Genomic DNA, 20,067 nt, shown 5'->3' with positions numbered 1-20,067 from the left:
TGGAATCAAAGCATATTATGTTCAATAATTATGGTGCTTGAGAAGGGACCAAACTTCAGCATTATTAACTTGTAAAACCAAAAAATGCATTTGTTGGTCATTCGCTTTGCAACAAGTGAAAGTAGTTCTATCTCCTGCAATTCAAGCTCAAAACCAAAGTGAAAAAAGAAAAAGAAAAAAAATAACATTACATTCCTGTTCTTTTCCAATAAATATATGATTATTGCAAACTATAAATCTATTGTTGATATGAATCGGCCTATTTTGAAGAATTTTGTCATGGAAAACATTAAAACCGAACTGCAGAACAACGTCCACCAGACAGCTAAATATTCATAAACTGGCAACTGGCATGTTATAGAAGGTAGAATGAGTAATATAGAGCAAATTCCCAGCTTTCTTCAGTTTAAATTCAACTGCAACAACAGTCAAATTTCTCCCAGTCTTCACCACAGAGGCATTAGCTAGCACTTCTTCCTGGATAAACAAAAGTGCAAAATCCATTTATCAGAGGATTTAAGCATGAAGATGGTTTATGAACATGAAAATGGCACATTAGAGTTAGATGGCAAAGTTGGGAACAGTGACATCATCTAACATTTCTTCCAAGCAGTAAATTTTTTTGAAGGAATTGGATACTATGAAGTGTAAAGTGCACTTGAAAGTGCAGGTGGTAACTACTAAATGAAAACAACCAAGGGATTGATTTATAACAAATGCAATGTTTGTTATCCAAGCACTTTTTCTTTTCAATCAAAATTTAAATTTGTTTTTTTATTTAATGGTTATTGATAGTTCACTTTAGTCTCTAAGCTGAACTGTGCACTTTATAGGATCTTCATCCAAAAATTATATCTCAAACTCTAGTTCGATTCTGGAAAGCCTCAATATGAGATGTAATAGTCATCCAACAAAAATGTTTATGCAACTCACAAACATTACATATTGAATGACTATGAAACTATGTTCATTATGTGCCAGGAGTCTGCCCTGTCAGAGTCCTAGCCTTCAAAACGCCTTTTCACTTCTTGCTGGGGATCATAATCCAAGTTGTAGGAACATGTGAGGTAGATTGAGAAAGACAAGAACAAGAAAATTTCAGATTCGCCAATCCGACTGGATGGCTGTAGTCATCCTATTAAAATTCTGGAGTCCTATAGTAGGCATATTTATTTTTGAAGTATAGTCAATGAGGTCCTAATCGCACTGATCCAAAGCAATCCCCAAAGGGAAGGCTAAGAAACTGCAACTGAAGTTGAATGATGCTAAGCATTAGATAGAATCTCAGCCAAATAAAAATAAATAAAACCCAAATAAAGACACTCAAATCCTACGTTTACCCCATGCAATGCAATGCATGGGTAAAAAATCTAGTTGTTTATGATGCTAAGAGTCCAAACATCTCAATCTAATTGGTTGAAGTTGAAGCAGCTTGCTTTCTAACGTCCTCAGCTTCGCTCTGCTGTTTCAGAATACAATTCAAGATAAAGCACTACATTTCCTCATGCTGCACAACAAACCATTCCAGAGGCTGGACTCTATGCGCATTTATCTAAAATCTACTAATTTGAAGAAAAAGCATTATATTGCAATAGACGGCAATGGAAGAATCAAGACTGAATATAAACAACTCACATTTGCTGGAGTGGCAGAGAGGTAAGAAATGCTGATTTCCCCAAGAAAAAGTTCCTTGTCCTTGGCAACTACAGTTCTAGCACAAGCATTCGATAAAATCTCAACCAAGGACCCAACAGAACCTCCATGCAGAGTTCCATAGCGATTCTGCAATACCAATAGAGAAAATGCAAAAAGTCCAGATACAATCACATAACACTTTCTTGTTTATTTCCACTAGACAAAATGTTAACTTTGAACCATGAAAAGTGAATTCATTTTCTAACAAAGAAAATGAGAAAACTTTAACAAACCAAAATCTTGACTGTGTAATTCGTAATGAACCAAAATCCTTCATACTCCACAAACTATGCTTGATAATATATAAACAAAAAGCTAAGGGTTGTTTGCTTCTACAAAATGTTTGTTTTCACTTTTAATTATAGGAATGTCACTTTATTTTCACTTTACTTCTTGTTTTCAAAAATTTATATTGCAGAAAGTAAAAATGGCTTTATCCTAATTAAAAGTGAAAACAACTTTATTGCTCGATCATCTTATTGTCTTCACTCTACAAACTTACAACGTGACATTTTATAACTAAATGTGATGTGAAAAAAAAACAACTAAAATCCCATACAATTAGCAATGATTTCATCAGCAATTTCGATTGACCAATCAACAAAACATTTTGAAGCATACATAGATCGAACTTCTTCCCAATTTCCTGAGCTAACAAACAGAAGAACATCCTCCGGAGCCAAACCTTTCTTTCCAGAGAGAGAATAAAATCAAACAACAGGGGAGTTCTAATATTGCAAATTACTACCAAAAATTCTGAGATGCATCATCATCATATTGAATACACAAAAAACACTTCAATGATAAACATGAACCCCCACTTCCCAATCTTCTCAGCTTCCAATCAGAGCATTGGTAGTAGCAATAAGCCAACAACTAACAACTCCCCAATGCAATCAATTAGGGAATTTCTTTGTAAATAGCATAAAACTTCAAGGATAAAGCTTAGATATAGTTCCATAGGTGTTGTTTGTGCAGTAGTCAAACAAGAATTGGAGCTTCACCTCATTAATATGCATAAATCATAATTCATTAATACAAACCTTTACTATGCAGATTATGCAAGTGAAGCTCCAATTCTGATTGGAGAACACCATAAACAGCACCAAAGGAACTGCATATAAGTTTTGCCCAGCTTCAGTCTTCACCAACCAATCAGAACACGAGTTTTACCTCGATAGTCTCAACTGACCACTAATACAATTCTTATTATTTTGCAAATCACACGAAGTGAAACTCCAATTCTAATTGGTCGGTGAAAACCGCCAAAATCAGACAAGGGACTAGGGATTCTAAATTTTGTCCTGGAAACAATATATTATTTAATTTGAATCATGTAAGAATCCAAGTTTAGATTACACATCTTGGTTGAGGATGATGCGTGAGTTAAGTTGTTGTACATTTCTCGGTACTTGTGATTAATTTCTATGAATAAAAAAAAAAGTGGAAAAGACTCACACAGATGGGTGGTTTGGCAACAACAGTGCATGAAATTCTTCCACGTTGGATGTGATCGACCTTGATGAAGCTTCGGAGGAAAGCGTCGTAGAAGCCACGCGCGTTGCAGTTAGCGGGAATGGGGGTGGCAGCCCCCATAGCGTTAACGATGCGCAAGGTCTCGGAGGCATGGCTGGGGTCCACTTCCTTCGAGATTTCCGGCGACGGCGAGGCACACACGTTCTCTCCTTTCGCAGCACCCATAAACTCTCACACCGCCACAAACTGCAACAAGCCACCACAAACCACACGCAACGCAAGTTCCTTATAAATAAATTGTTTTTTTTTTCCGGTTTTGACCAGTAGTATAGGTAATTGGGTGAGTAGAATTCTGTAATAAAAAAAAAAATAGTACTCCTTCAGTGCAATTATGTTAATTATTGTGCAGGAAGAAAAAAAATTGTTCTCAAATAAATAATCAAATAAATAATCAAATTTATTGATGAAAATTAGTCTATAAATTTTATAATTTAATGTGAAATTGATTCTAAAAAATATTAATAATATGGTGGACGGAATCAACATCATTATTAGAGTAAGTAGCTAATTTCCTTCTGGTGTTTGTTTTGACAAATAGAGTTTTATAATCTTGGAAGGGAAAGCTGATGTGTTATAATAATTCCTTTACTAAGTCAATTAGATGAGCAATTTATTCTACTCAATCAACCCCTTCTAATTAATGGCAAAATTATTTTAAATTACAGTACCAAACAACTATCTTGCATTAATTCAAAATGATATTTTCCTTCCAATACATAAATATTTTAACAGTGTTTACTAAAATATTATTGTTATATTATATATGCATATTTTCACTCATACTAATCTTTTAACAATATAATAGATTCATGCTCGAAATTTTTTATCTACTAATCATTTTAAGGTAAACTTGTCGTCTAAGTGCAACTTTTTTTTGTTTACTAAAATATTTAGTACAACTTAAATCACTGTTTAATTTTTCTCCCTTTTTTCTATTACATAAAAACTCTCCAAGGTTACTACAATATGAAATTTGTACTTAGAGCATGAGAATTGTTGCACACATGGAGAAATAATTCCTTATATAAGTAAAGGCTCCAATAAAATAAAATAAAAAAAAATGGGCTCCATTGGTAATTATTACTATTTTTATAAAAATATTTGTTGAGTAAACTATGCAATGATACCAGGAATAAAGTTTACGTTTTATACGTTTGCTCTAAAACTTGTCAGAGTTCATAATTCATTTTTGTTATTTTAATTATATCCACTTTCCTACATTCACTCTTCCATACCCTGCATGTAGACCTCTTTGTTGTCGAGTCCAACTCCACATTTAAAACTTTAAATTTGCATCTAATTCAGATCAGTAGGAAGGTGACTTGTCATTGTAAACAAACATAAGTTGATAAGTTAGTATTTTTTTTTTAATGAAAAAGTTAGTTTCTATTTAAAAGGTTTCTTTTAGAGAATATTTAAAAGTTAGTTTCTATTTTTTTTATCAGAAAAAGTTAGTTTCTATTTAAAAGTTAGTGGTTGATGTATATACAAAAATCAAATATATCACTATACATTTATAAGGTGTGAAAGAATCAATGTGTATATGAGTAAAAAAACAATGTAATAAGATATGATACGGTGGATTGTGGTAAATTTAAGCAAAATGTAAACCGTTCTGTATACAAGATTGTACAGATAGCAATAAAATTGAGCTTAATTTTCATAGTGTTCATGTAAAGATTTGTACACTTTTAATTGATTAGAAGTTATCTCAGATATGACTTTTATGGTAAGTTTGGATTCACAAAATATTTTGTTAGAAAATTATCATTAGCAAGACTTTATCCTCAATTTCCTCCCAAAATGCTCATGCAATGCAAGTTGTGTTGGATAACATCTTAGTTTGCGGGTAGCTTTTTTCCCTCAAATTAAGTTCACCTTAAAGTCGTGTCGAAGGTTTTGTGAAGATAACGGTTTAGGCAAATGATTATCCTTTTTTACAATGATCTAAGTAATTTAATTATTGTTTATACTTTGAGATTATTAGATAGTTATGAATTAATATGTAACCATGTGTGGATCAATTGACATAGGAATGTTAGTTGTTCCAGCTTTAACATTTCGAGTTTACATGTGATTACGTTAAATAAAGAGCCTTTTACCATTTATAATGATCCTAATTCAAACATGATTACATGAGAGTTGAAAAAAATTAACATGTATTCATAATCCTAATCAATATCTACGTAATGCACTAATACTAATACGTATTTAGATCTTTTAATTTATAAAATAATAATATTTAATTATGTATTATACAGAGATTAAGTGAAATTATGATGGTCCCATCCCAGTTAATAATTTCTTGGATAATCGTTTGCATAGTGTCAACCTTTTGTAATAGGAAAAGACTTGTAAAAGGACTCAAAAGTTTAAAAAGAAAAAAGTTGGATCCAGCCAAATTCCAGCTCCAATTTGTAACTCACTGCTTCAGGCATTTCTGGCACAATTTTTTCCACCTTTATTTCAACTTTAAGACTCCACAGAAAGAAGCATATTCCTGAGTCAAATAGTTCTGTCCATATAGAATTTGTGAAGTGAGAGTCCAACCTTTCATTTTCAATTTTCAAAGATGCCTCGTGGAACACTTGAAGTTGTTCTGATCAGCGCCAAAGGAATCGATGACAATGATTTTCTCTGTAAGCACATATGCTCTATATGCATAGCTGATAAGAAAATCAGATACTGTGTATGTCAATGATTGCCTCTTCATAGAGATTTCTGCATGAAACTGTGGATTGCAAAAGTTTTGTTTTCAACTTTTAGATGCTTCAAAATTCTCTCTAAGATGGTTTGATCTAGAATACATCTTTGTTGTTTTGAATCTGTGTCAATCAACTTTCTTTTTTGCAGATTAAACTACAAAAAGTACATCTTATGCTGGTTTTGATCTTGATATGTTCTGTTCCGATCCGGCTTCTCTAAATTGATTAGCAAATCACTTTAGAGGATAAAGTAAGTAATTTTAGTGTTTGATGAGAAAATCAACTGTCAGTGTTATGTACACTTGCATAACAAATCATGAATGTATTGGAATATTAACGGTTGATTTTCTCATTAACGACTGAGGTTACTTACTTTACAGAAGCCAAATCTATTTTGCTCATATGGGCATATAGCTACGTTAATTGAGTCTATCTTGTTTTCAAATTAAACGTGAGAATCAATTCAGTTGACCCTTTTCTTTAATCTGGTTTATTGTTATCAACTACTCAAATTGATCAAGATAGATTATCCTCTAATGGCCTAATTCTTGTTCTCAATGACAGCCAGCATAGATCCTTATGTGATTCTCACATACAGGGCACAGGAGAAAAAGAGCACTGTGCAAGAAGGTGCATTTCTGACCAACTTAACTAATATATGTATTTGCTTATGTATGTACCATTTTTATCTTTGGAGGATTGAACTGTGTTATGAATACCAGATGCTGGATCCAAGCCACAATGGAATGAGAGCTTTCTTTTCACTGTCTCTGACAGTGCTTCTGAACTTAATCTGAAGATAATGGATAAAGACAACTTTAGTCAAGATGATTGTCTTGGCGAGGCAACGTGAGTTGAATTCTTCTTTAACTTCCACATTTTTTTTGCTTGCTTTTTCAGTGAAATTTCATTGGAGATGGGATTGAATTCTAGAGAGGAGTGTCTAGGACAAAACTTAGATCAAGTTTTGTCCTAAACTTAGATGTTAATGTGATAAATTAACAGAAGGACCAACTTAGTTTAACATAAACATTTTTTTTAAGGAATCAAAGTGAATTTTCTTAACAGCACAACTAAAATCAAAAAATAAGATGAGGAATCAAAAGTGTATTTTACCCTTCTTTCTAACATTAAATAACCTTTATCATGTGTAGAATTTTAAGAAAACATTCACATGACATCATTTGTTAGAAGAACTAGAGGGTAAAGATATAAAAAACTTAATCTTAGTTGTATCTAATAAAGTATAGTCTAAATTCCACATTTCTATATGTAGCAAATTTTCTTCCCAGTTAATGGCTGTGACTGGTGGTCCTCTATGATTATTTTTTTTCAATTTAATGTTTCATTTTGCATTTTTCAACCTTGTAAGCCATTTGCACTTTTGGCATACTAATATGCATTAATTTCTACATGCATTCTGCAGCATTCATTTAGATCCAGTGTTTGAAGCCGGTAGCATTCCAGAAACTGCTTACAAGGTTGTGAAGGACGAAGAATATTGTGGTGAGATTAAGGTGGCTCTCACTTTCACTGCTGAGGTAATGCTGGAATATATATTTTTCCCATTATTTTTCTTCATGTATTGATGCCTGGCTTTCTCTCTATTCAAATAATAAACCACTATAACCAAATAAATAAATAAGCAAATAATATACTTCTGGTTGCAGAGAAATGAGGAGCAGGGTTATGATGCACCTGAAGAGAGCTATGGTGGATGGAAAGAATCCAGTGGGGAATATTAAAGTGAAAGAAGAATTTACATACTTCAATGGCCAGACTTACCTTTATAATGAAAAATAAGCAGTTTTGGTGTCACTTTTAGGCAATTTCCATTATTGTGTTTTCTGGTGTGAAGATCCAATAGTGTTGTGCTTTTAGGTTGCATTCCTCCCTTTGGATATTAAAGTACATTATGCTTGATATATTATCTTTTATGCGTCAGTTAAACATTAGAAGAGCAGTGCTATTTTATTTTGTTTGAAGTTATTATTATTGGATTCACTAATTAGTTATGGAAAATGTTATTCTGAATGTATTTAGTCAGAATGAAATTTTTTTTAATGATGAAAGAAAAAAAAATCTAATATAAAGAAATAATTAGTAGCTGATTCTCACAGTTTTTTTATAATATAAAAAAAAAAACATATTTTTCTCGACTGTTCCGATGTTGTTCATTTAGTTTGTATTAATATTTAATTTTATGATTCAATTTAAAAATGTATGATTTTCAAAGGACCCGAGAAAGGAACACCAAAGAAATCATGTTCTGACACATTCCAAGACACAAAAGCCAAAACAAGGTGAGGGAACCATTTTTTTTCAATGTCAATTACAACACAACTAGTTCGCAACCAAATATTTTTTTTTCTTGAGGAAGCCATTTGTTTTCAATGTAAATAAACTACTTAGGCAAAGCATGCATCTAATTTAGAAAAAAAGTTAAAATATGTTTTTATTTCGATCAAATTTGACTTTAGTCTCTAATTTTAAAACGATGAGTTTGATTCTATTTTTTAAGAAAATAGGTAGATTTGGTTTCTATTTTAGGTAAAGTCCATCCGAGCATAGGATTAAATCCACCAATTTTTTTAAAATATAAGAACCAAATCGATCAATTTAAAACTAACATACACTAAAATCAAATTTAACCAAATATAAAAAAGAACAAAATCATATTTTACCCTTAAAAAACAGAACAAAATAAGAGAATTTCTGCCGAAACATGAAATAAAACCAATCCACGTGAACATGCTGCACATAGTATCTATGTTAGTGTCATGTCTTAGTCTTACACCTGAGCTTCTTGTGCTTCAAAATGTGGCGCTTGACATGTGCCACTTGAAGCAGAATGATGCCACTAGCAAAACAATCACGTTGATGATGTACCACCAAGAAAACTCAGCAACAACAATCCACAGCAGTGTTTGATACCCAACTATTCCAGACACGTGGAATACCAAAATAGTGGTTGGCAAGGTCATTTCAGCTGTAAATGCAACAACTACATGACAAAACATAGTTGTGATAAAAAGCAACGTAATTGAGCTTAGATGTTGCAAGGGATTGGAGCATGATCCTTCGTACTTAGTTCCAATTGAAGTTAACTCCAGAGCCTTGAGAATGGTGTAAGCTTTATGGTTCATTGTGTTGATGAGAAGAAAATAAGGCAAGAAAGAAAATCGGGTAATGTATATCATAGAGTTATTTGAAAGTGTGAGGCTGAAAAACTAACCAAAAAAATTTGATACTTTCACCGTCATTTGATAAAAGTATGAAGGGCCGTAGGATAATTAAACTAATAAAAAAAATAAAATGGTTTAACATAAAGTGACACTGATGCACTTTCACCGTAATTTGATAAAGACTTTATTAGATTTAGGAGATTCTGCACAAACAAAAAAAAACGCAGGGGGAATTTGGTTAGGTATGATTTTAATAAGAAATAAGTACCAACATGTGGGCTGGAACATTAAATTTCCTATTTTATTCCTACTAAACAACTTTATAATATTATTTCTACTACATTTCTTACCTATTTTTCTTAAAACAAACAACATACTATATCATTTTATTTCTACTCTCTACTTCCTCGTTTCCAAATTATCTCTATTTTATTTCACCTCTAAACCAAACACAACCTTAAAGGGACTATTTGCAAGGTGGAAAAGTCTTATCTTCGCAAAATCTAGAAGATAAATACTGTCATTTAGATCAAGATTTCAACAAAAGTTCCAACTCAACAATGATAATTGCCAAGTTAGATAATTTCGTTCATTCTTTAAACGCTCTAACGAGAGGAAGAGAAAGGCGAGCCTCAGTGGAATTTGCCCAAAGCATGGTTACTCTTGGGCTAATTTCCATTCAGCATGAAGATAGAAATTCACACAAGTCAACAACACAAACACATGACAATGTTGTATATAAAAATCCATCCTAGAAAAGGGCCAACAAAACGGTTCTTAATGTATAGATAGTCAATGCCGAGGCATTTTTTATTTGCATACCAGAAATAAAGGAAAAACAAGAGTATATGAAATAAGCTCACAGGAGCAAAAGGTGGTTTGTTTAAGTAGACATAACAATAAGCACTTAGCAGCAGCCTGAATCATCATTTTGCTAGTTCATTCTTCTCTTACTTTAGGACCTGAGTCGTTCCAGATGTAGCATCGCTAGTTTCCGAATCAACCGAACAGCTACCCACTGACTCAACCGAACAACTACCAACTGACTCTGCATAATCTTCATCCTTCTTAATGCTTTCATTTGAAATAGAAGGGTCACTACCTGAAAGAAACATATATCAAATCATGCATCCAGTTCACTACAATTTAGCTCTAAATAATAGAAGCATGCCAATATGCTGATTTTTTTTTTCATTTTCTAAAAGTCACTTCAAATAAATTATGCCAGATGTAAAAAATATAGATAGATAAGGTCAAGGTTGTGTGTGTTCATATTCGTGGACAGGCTAGTTTCAAAATTTATGTTCAGAAAATTACTGTCATCATCACTTGATGAATCGTCGCTCGATGAATCATCGCTAGACAAATCGTCACTCGATGAATCATCACTCGAAGAATCTTCACTGGACGAATCGTCACTGGATGAATCGTCACTCAACAAATCGTCACTTGATGAATCGTCACCTGATGAACTATAGCATTTTGAATCCTTTGGAAGTGACAAGATAGTTGATGTCTTCTTGGGTTCGGGGACAGGGGTGGTATCATTCTCGGTCCTCTTCCTTTTAAGTAATTCCGTACCCTGCAAAGAGAAAGAAACATAAGATGGATCTGCTGCAAGGTTGTGGTCGTGGTTAACATTACTTATGTTTTGGTCATCTCATAGCCATACAAAGTAACAAATAACAGCAATACCAGATTCAAGGGGTTAAGAAACACATGATGCAGATATTTCTGGCCAAGTTTACCTAAGGGGGAACATTGGAACAAGAAATCCATGGTATTTGGGAAGATGCAAGATTGTATATTTACTATATTAACAGATTACAGTGAACATAAAGCTTTTGAGCCTACAAAATTTATACATGCAGTGTTACACATAGCTAATGCCATCCAAATCTGAAGGAACAGTGGTATAAGATGGTGAAACCAAAAGGAAAATTTCTAATACAACAAAAGCAAGGACTCAAAAAAAGAAATTGTCTATGTAAATTACATCATTATCCAGATCTCAGATAAATGACAGTTGCGCAAAAGCATAGAATTAATTTATACAAGGATGGATGGATAAAACAAATTACTTTTCATACTAACAGCTTGACTTGTTCATCAGAAATCCAAGGGAGTGAAACATGGCACATATTCACCTAGAAAATAATTATGATGCAGTTGAACTAAGACAAGTCATTGCAGCAGATAGCCACAATTTAATTTGTGATTTCCAATCAAGAATTGGGCATACTTCTACTGCAGTAACTGCACTAATGCAGCAGGAGAGGCAGAAACTAAATAAATTATTAAAATAGGCAGAAACTGAATAAGTTATTAAAATAGGTATGACCGGCTTCTAGCTTCTTTCTTTCAGCCAATATATCTATGCAGTGACTACAGGAGATTCAAATTTCCAAGAATTGATCAATGGTCACTCTCTTTAAATCAACCAGTCCAGTTAGCACTTTGAAACTTTATAATATTCAACAAATCCATTTGCCACTTCCCCTGAGCACCATTAAAAGATTACATGTCCACAACGCAAGAAACATTCACAAAAATAGCTGGGAAATCCCAGGCCTGATTGGAACAATATATTCAGTTCAGAGTTCAGGAAGAACAAAGTTCATGGAATAAATGATATCACATCTTTTATATGCACTATCCACATTCAAGTTAATGAAGTATTACCATATACATTAATAGTTAAGACTTTGTCAATCACAGAAAGCAAACTCACCAGTGCATAGAGACCAAGCTTTGTTTTCTTAGCATAGTTCACATAACACATCAGATCAGAGTAGGAATAGAAGCGTTTTCCAGTACTCGGACAGTAATAGAACTACAAAACAAAACAAAAAATCAACTGTCACTGAATATAGAAATTCATAAATTCATTTCCTTTTTTTCTAACTGGATCACTAATATTAAGAAACATAAGGAGAATGAGTCTGATCAGACTTCAGAGAACCATTTCCACATAACAAGGGTCTAGAGACAAGAAGAACAGGATATTTCAAATATGGTTGTTCAAAAAAAAAAAGCATCCACTCTTGACTTTCATCAGTGCTTTCTTTTTTTAAATTGTTTGCAATTATTTTACAAATCAAACACGACAGAGAGAAAAAAGCAGAACTGTATATGATAAAGCAAACAAAGGGAGCCAAGAACCTGTAATTTAAAAAAGCCTTTCTGATCTGCACAATATTTTAGTTATGATCCACTGAGAACCAGCAAATAAATATGATGAAAATTTACCATTTTCTTTTTCCTCAAATCCAAACAGGCAAAATCACTAGAGTCTGCAATATACTTCCATTTTTAACTTTTATGGTCTATGTTAGTTAACACATATGCAAGTACAATTAAATGCACATAATGGAAATGCATCAAAATAAGTAAACATGCACTTCACATATATTAAGGATTCCTATTTTAAGCATTTGTGCTTAAAAGAAGACACAAGATCAAGAAATTTTCACCATTTCCAGTAAAACTATTCACCAGAAAACATGGGATCAGGAAGTTTAACTATCTAATTTCATGGATTACAGGAATCATGTGTATAATTTCAACCATCATTTCAAATACAAAGATTTTCCATACACCACATTTGTTGCTTGAGTAACTTTCATTTTTTTTTCTTTGGGAAAGGGGAGTACTAGGCAAAGGCAATTAGGCTTTGCAACCTAATAAATGGGAAAACAGATAAAGATCCTCTGAACCAAATATATTCAGCAGTTGAAATATAATTATCTGCATAAAACAAAGAAAAAAAAATCCAAAAAACCATTAGGGGCATATTCTGGTGGGGATATAGCTGTTACAGAGAGTGGCAGACAACATCATAGGGGCTATAGGGGAAACCTAGGACAGTTTACTTAGTATCAAACTGCAGGTAATTACTTACCTCTCAGCCGAACTTCGGATTAGTCAGGGTCCTTTTTCCCTAATGAACTGGAAGGCTAAGACAAAAAAATACTGCAGGTAATTACTAGTATATCTTTTGCATTTCCATCCCTTGCCTCTAATCAATAGAACACCCAAGTTCAAAGACTCAGGGAATGAAACCATTTTGAACTGTTATAGATAGAAGGACAATACAAAGCAGTTGGCATTTGGCAGTAAGCACCTACGATGACATATGACAACACCGACATAACTAATTTTTTTTTTGTCTAGATCAGAGACCACGGGTGTCTCCCAACTCACTGGATCAGAGGCTAATCCCGCTTGCGGTGCATGACTGCAATTGGCTCAAGGGAATTTTGCACACGGCGAAAATCAAACACGGATTTTTTTACTAAATAAATCGTTCCCGCTCATGTGAATGCAGTGGAACCTTACACCACTATACCAACCCTTTCGGTTCAACAGAACTAATATGTGAGAAGAAATCTAGTTTTGTTCAATAGATTTTTAACTTTTTTGAAATGGAAAACAAATTTTGCCCCAGCCACACTATACCAATGTATTAGGTATTTTCAATTGAAACAAAAGGTAATCGGAAATTTTAGCATGCAAAAAGTGGCTATGGTATTTACTAATAATTCAAAAGGCAAAACGAAATCAGCGACACAATCTACATTTACCAAACGAAATCAATGGAATCAATCACCCTTTAAAAGACAATCCACCACATGATCAACATCAATGTAAGTAAAATCTTGATTTCCCTAACTAGAATTCAACGATTTCACCCCCCGCCCCTACCCCACCCGTCGAAAAAAAAATCAGAGAATATACAGGAGAATTTTAAGTACCGCCACTATGGAACCATCTGGTAGCACTTCGGTTAATAAAGTCCATCCAGTAGGAATTGGCCCTGATTCATTCTTAGGTTCCATATAAGCAACAGAGTTTCTCCTCGAAAATAAACTGTGAAAGGTCTCTTCCTTCTTTCACTTCACTCAAAACTTTTTTAACCTAGGTTTGTGGTAAATACACGAGAATATAAGGGCAAGGACTGTAATAAAAAGGTATCCGCAAAGCGCGTGTTCCACATTCTCCCCACGCGCAGTCTTGACTATTGAGCAATCAATTCACATTTAACGTTATATTTACCTTTGACCTTTCTGGATCATGAAGATTCATTGAACTAAAACAATTAACTTTATTCAAAGGCTTTAAAATCATGAATCAATGTTAATTCATGTTAAAATATTACAAAATAATTCAAATAACGAATTAGCATTTCTATGATAAAGCACAACTGAGGTGCAAATTCTCTTGAATCATTGATACAAAAGAAGAAAAAAGCATTGTAGCAAAGCATAAAACCAAAGGGCAGGAAAAGTTATCAAATAGCAAGCACAGACAAATGAACCCAACAACATAACAATAGCACCTAAGATCCTTATTTATTTATGGAAATAACTTTTTTAGAATATGAAGTAGCAAATAAAATGCCCTGATCAAACATATAATTATAACAATGCAGCCATCAAATGCTAAGAATAAAAATTTATAAAAATCAGAAGACTTTTATATTTAAGGATAATAATTCTATAAGCAATAAAAAAGCCTACCTTTAGAGACAGGGAGAATGCTGGATATGATTGTTATCTCACTTCCAGTGTGACCATAATATAGACGTCGTATTGTCTGAACCTCTTTGGACAACATTCTGGTAATCTTCTCTTGTGATGCTCCATATAACACTAACAAAAGAAGATCAAATTAATACAGATAAGACCCCTAAGCAACACAAGATAACATTTCACATTAACCTTGGACCTCATTAAGAACCACTTCCTATACATTGGATGCAACCAAACAACAGTATTGATTAGGATTTCAGGAATTTTGACAAAAAATCAAAATAAAATAAAATGTGTAAATCCATTTTACTTTTTGGAACAACTAGAGCATGGAGAACCATAGTTTATTTTTGGAATAGGAAGGGCATATCAAAATTTAGTTACTTGAAAAGGGCACAGAACACTCATAGACCAATTAACAAATAATTTAGTTTTGATGCATTTTCCATGTATAGATTTTTACACTGTCAGACAATTAGAAATCACTCTATACATGAATTTTAAAGTAATTATTACAAAACTCAACAATCCCACGGTACATAGTAATCCATGATCCGATGGCAATGTAAAAACCATTCTACACTATCAGTGCATTCTATTTCTAATTATATTCATTAACAAATACTAATAATATTCTTCTCATTGATTACAAATACCCACTAATGAAATAGAGATTTGCCCATTTAAAAAAAAAATAGAAATAGAGATTTCCCCTCAATATAGGCACTTGATGATAGGTAACTGAAAACACAGAACTTAAATAATGGAAATGGTTAACCACAAAAGAGGATAATCCAATTCAATCAATACCCACATGAAATTCATAGTTATTCATAGACAGTGTAAGAACCAACATGTTTGAGGAAATATGAATGATTGTTAAAACACCATACAACAATTGCAAACACACACCGGTGGCAACAAACATCCTCGGCCATCCAAACATTTCTGTTGTGATTTGTTAAGCACTCACTCGCCAGTACGAGAAAAAACAGAAAAATTGGTCGGTAACGGCAGGAATCTCAACTGAAAGCTGCAATCACTCATGGAAAATTGAGTGGGGTGGGGAGAATCACGGAACTAATCGGAAAATTATGAGATCTTTTTGGGGGAAAAAATAGAAATAATGACCTAAAATTCTAAAACTCTGCTAGTGGTAGATGTTTATTGCAATTAAAAATTAAAAATCCTCATTGTTAAAAAAAATATATATATATATATATACATATATATATACATATATATATATATATATGAGTTCCGCTTGTATTTCACAAAATCATTTTCTACAAAATATTATGCAAAAACAGTCTATAATATTTTACAATCTCAAGTAATTACAAATGATCATTTTTTACACAGTTAGTTACTAATTTGGTCTATAGATTTAAAATGGTTGAATTTGTTCTTTAAATTTCTAAATGCTTTAATCGGGTATTCTAATCTTAAAAACGCTTCCGTCCTTTTTATCAAAATGAAACTGATACCGTTAATAAAAATTATCACTACTCATAAATGAAAATCACCAAAATTTTACAAACAATACCTTATTGTAGCATTTTTAAAAGGTAAATTACATGATCGGAGAGCTCCGAAATTTATGGAACAGAAATTAAGTCATCTTAAATACTTTAAAGGTGAAATTAGTAATTAAGCCTCTTCAATATTATCAATTACAAATCTTATATAATTATTTTTTATAACAATTATTTTAAAAATTATGGCAATAATTTTTAATTAGTTTATAACATAAAAAGGTTAAAAATTAACAATATAATTCAATTCTTATATATGTTTTTTCAATTTGATGTTTATATGTAAAGAGTAAAGACTTAAAATTGTTTTTATATATTACCGGTTTAGATCCTATCACTATTAATCCTCTTATTGTAATTTTTTTGAATTACTCATTCTAGTTTGATTCATGAAAAATGGTAGGAATATTCATTTTTTTATTCAAATTTATTGAAAATTATCAATTTTTATAATATATATTTTTAAATTAGAAGAGAGAATCATTAAATAAAATCTTTCAAATTTGTAATTTTTAATAAATTTCAAACAATCATGAAGAAAATGTTCTGGTCCTTAAGTATAATGCATTCTTATTTTAAGCACTATATTAAGAATTGATATGCATACATGACCAAATTAAGAATGTGTTACACTCACTCTTATCAAATTGAGAATGTGTGATATGAGTTGATGATGTACATGAGAAGGCAAGAATCAAATTCATAACATTTACATGTTTAAGAATCAATTTAGGCTTATTAGGCAAAACTAACTGAAATAAGTTAATTTAATAAATTAGAAGTGGTTGATAAAATTAATAATTAAAGTAATTGAAAAGTTTAAAATAACAGAAATAAACGTATTTATGTTCTATTATTTTATGTTATATTTTTTTATGTTAAGTATTTTATTATTAATGTTATATTATTTCTTCAAATGTTTTTAATCAAGTTAAAAATAATATAAGAAAATACACTTAAGTGGTAGTTATACTTTTATTATGTTATTTGGTGTTATAGCTAAAATAAATAATTTCATATAAATTTATTCAAAAAATAATAGACAAAATATAGTGTTGAAATAATAAATTAAATATTATAAGTGATACAATGGTTAAAATAAATATTCTAACATAATAAATGTAAAATATAATAACAAAAAAATAAATCTATCATCTATTATTATCAATGTCTTGATTTATAATGTTAAATTAATAGTATAATCATTAAATTAAGAATGTAATATAAAAATAAAATAATCAACCCCTATGTTTCTATTTTATTGTTTTTATTTTTTTACCCATTCATACTAGGAAATTTTATAATCAAAATATTATAAAGAAAACCTATCAAAGCATTAGATGGGGAGAGAAAAAAAAATAAAAATACCATACCTTGGAGAAAAAATAATAGTGTGCAAACAAAATATTAGAGGAAAAGAGAGAAAACAAACATATTAAATGAGTAAAAAAATAAAAATAATAAAACTTCGATTTATTTAAAAAGTATAAGAGGAAATTTGATAAATATATTAAGGATAAAAAAGAAAAAAATATAAAAAAATGATAAGGTGACGTCTTAAAAAACATTAGTTTAAGTAATATGTTAAAAATATTAGAAGCTACTAAAAAATTTATTTATCAATCAATCAACTGAATTTTTTAGTTATCAATCAATCAAATGAATTTTTTAATTAGTAAAAAAAGATATAAACTAGTTGAAAATTTTGTCAAACATTACCTTAATAAATTTTTCATATAGGAACCAAATTGAAAATTTGTGACACATATATGAATTAAATTATATATTTAACAATATAAAAAAAATTCACTATGTACACTTATTAAAGTCATATTAAATTAGTCAGTGGGATAATGTGTAAAATGTATTTTTATGAAAAGGAAAAAGTGTAAATTAAGAATCTTTGATTTGGGAGTAAAAAGACTGAAAATTATTATCTCTTAATAAGGATTTTAATTCCTAATATAAGAGTAAATTCAAGTAAATTTGGTTAGATTTTATTTTACTTAATAATAGTCCTGAATCTGAATCAATCCAATAATCGGTGAATCCAAACTGATGCTAACAAAAAATTAGATTTGGTTCAAATAATTGGTACATATGAGATTAAAAATTAAAATTTCAATCATTTGGATTTCATATCAAATTTCACTTTTAAAAATCGAATCAAATAGGGTAGTATATTTTATTTTTTATATTTTTTAATAGGGAGAGTTTGGATTTTATTTTTTATATTTTTCAACAAGGGAGAGTTTGGATTTTTTAGCCCAGCCCAATTTTATTGTATTTTTTCATTTTAATGCTTTTTTTTGTACTGAACTTTTTTATTTTAATGATCCTCATCATTTATTACTATGATTGTAATATAACACATGGTATAATTTTTAACTTGGAAAAAAACATGTTTTATATTAGACTAGTAGTTCTTTCTTCTTCTTTTTTTACAAATACTAGACTAATAGTTAAAAAATTAGTTTATGAATTAAATATATTAAATTGCATACAGAAAAGAATATTGAAAAATATACGAAGAATCAAAACCCATTGTTAACTATCAAGTTAATACATCAATCCATCTTAGTTAAGTTGAGTGGAAGAGCTAACTCTCCAAATAATTTACATAAACAAATGTTAAATGTATAATACACATAAAATAAAAAGAGAAAACAACATAATAAAAAAAATTAAAATCTCACTTAAGGGTATGCCAATTTTAATCAATTCACTATAATCAAATAAAAATATTCGTAAGTCTACAAGTATTCATGAATAGTCAATAGTTAATTATAAAATTTTGAAATCAACTTAGTGGATTCAACCTCAACCAATTTTGGAGTGTGGAATCAGATTAGAGATCTAAACCATCATTCCACCCTGACAAAATGAACGAGTTATGTCCGATATTGTACAAAAGAATATTTCAAAGTAGAAAATAAAAACCAAAATCCAAATAAACAAAAAATAAAAAGCACAATCTTATATAATTAAAAAAAAATATGAACAACCATCCAGTTTTTAATAAAATTCAAAAAGAAATATTTTCTCATTTACTTTATATAATGTAAAATGAAAATACTTGGTAGCATCATTATGAGGTGTTTTGACCAAACTTAGACCATACTCAATAGGGTAAATAACTAAATATTCATTACAGTAATCTATTTTAATGTGAAAGAATAAGTTAGCGGTGGTTAACAAGTACAAATAAGCCTTTTAAAGGGTTTTTCTTTTTCTTCCCTCCACAACTTAATTTTAAGGACAATGCGTCTAATTAAGAATATATTATCGATTTTAATATTTATGTAAATTAAATAATATTTTTCGAAAGGAGTTAAATAATACTTTGAATACTCATACTCTTGGTTTTATAACTTTAACCATTGTTTTTTATTTCACTAGTAACTCTTTTTAGGTATCGAAGTTGATAGTAAGACTGTAAGAGATTCAAAATTATTTGTTAATAATATTTCAATTTACAAAAAAAGAGATAATTAATCTTAACAAGTTGTGTAAAAAAAAAAAAAAAAACCTTAATAAGTTCTTTGACCAAAACGAAACACAGATAAACTAATAGAGTAACGTACTCATGGTCAGGTTTAAGGAGGTTCCTTCTCAGACCTCATCGTTGATGATGTAAGGCCTTTTTGGTCTTTTTTGTTGAATTCAAAGTTCTATTCTTAAAAAAAAAAAAAACAAAAGAATGAAACACATTAATTTTTTAAGAAAATAAAATGTACTATTTCAAATAAATAAAAAAGATGATGTAAATAAAGTAAAATAAAAAGAAGGCGATGGTATCATTTAAGTATCTTTTTAAATATATTGGAGTATAACTTTCTTTGATATTAATAGTTACACGCCTTAAAGAAATTGTTATTAA

The 20,067-nt window shown here is 30.7% G+C and overlaps 3 protein-coding genes across 3 annotated transcripts; 1 reads left to right on the top strand and 2 right to left on the bottom strand.

Annotated features, from left to right (window-relative positions):
* Positions 1-54: 54 nt before the first annotated feature.
* LOC114405787 lies at positions 55-3,449 on the bottom strand. Its single transcript, XM_028368281.1, has 3 exons — positions 3,154-3,449; positions 1,636-1,782; positions 55-477 (listed from the first exon to the last, which is right to left on the bottom strand). The coding sequence occupies exons 1-3, from the start codon at positions 3,394-3,396 to the stop codon at positions 334-336; spliced, it is 534 nt and encodes a 177-aa protein (XP_028224082.1). The 5' UTR covers positions 3,397-3,449; the 3' UTR covers positions 55-333.
* Positions 3,450-5,560: 2,111 nt separating this feature from the next.
* LOC114405785 (C2 domain-containing protein At1g63220-like) lies at positions 5,561-7,928 on the top strand. The gene is made up of 5 exons (XM_028368278.1): positions 5,561-5,870; positions 6,501-6,566; positions 6,659-6,785; positions 7,363-7,477; positions 7,607-7,928. The coding sequence occupies exons 1-5, from the start codon at positions 5,804-5,806 to the stop codon at positions 7,679-7,681; spliced, it is 450 nt and encodes a 149-aa protein (XP_028224079.1). The 5' UTR covers positions 5,561-5,803; the 3' UTR covers positions 7,682-7,928.
* Positions 7,929-9,828: 1,900 nt separating this feature from the next.
* LOC114405784 (suppressor protein SRP40-like) lies at positions 9,829-14,565 on the bottom strand. Its single transcript, XM_028368276.1, has 4 exons — positions 13,876-14,565; positions 11,853-11,954; positions 10,439-10,703; positions 9,829-10,223 (listed from the first exon to the last, which is right to left on the bottom strand). The coding sequence occupies exons 1-4, from the start codon at positions 13,957-13,959 to the stop codon at positions 10,072-10,074; spliced, it is 603 nt and encodes a 200-aa protein (XP_028224077.1). The 5' UTR covers positions 13,960-14,565; the 3' UTR covers positions 9,829-10,071.
* Positions 14,566-20,067: the final 5,502 nt, after the last annotated feature.

This window comes from Glycine soja, chromosome 3 (genome assembly GCF_004193775.1).
Source record: "Glycine soja cultivar W05 chromosome 3, ASM419377v2, whole genome shotgun sequence".
NCBI classification, from domain to species: domain Eukaryota; kingdom Viridiplantae; phylum Streptophyta; class Magnoliopsida; order Fabales; family Fabaceae; genus Glycine; species Glycine soja.
Note: the sequence above shows the minus strand (reverse complement) of the source record. Positions and strands in the feature narration are given on the sequence as shown.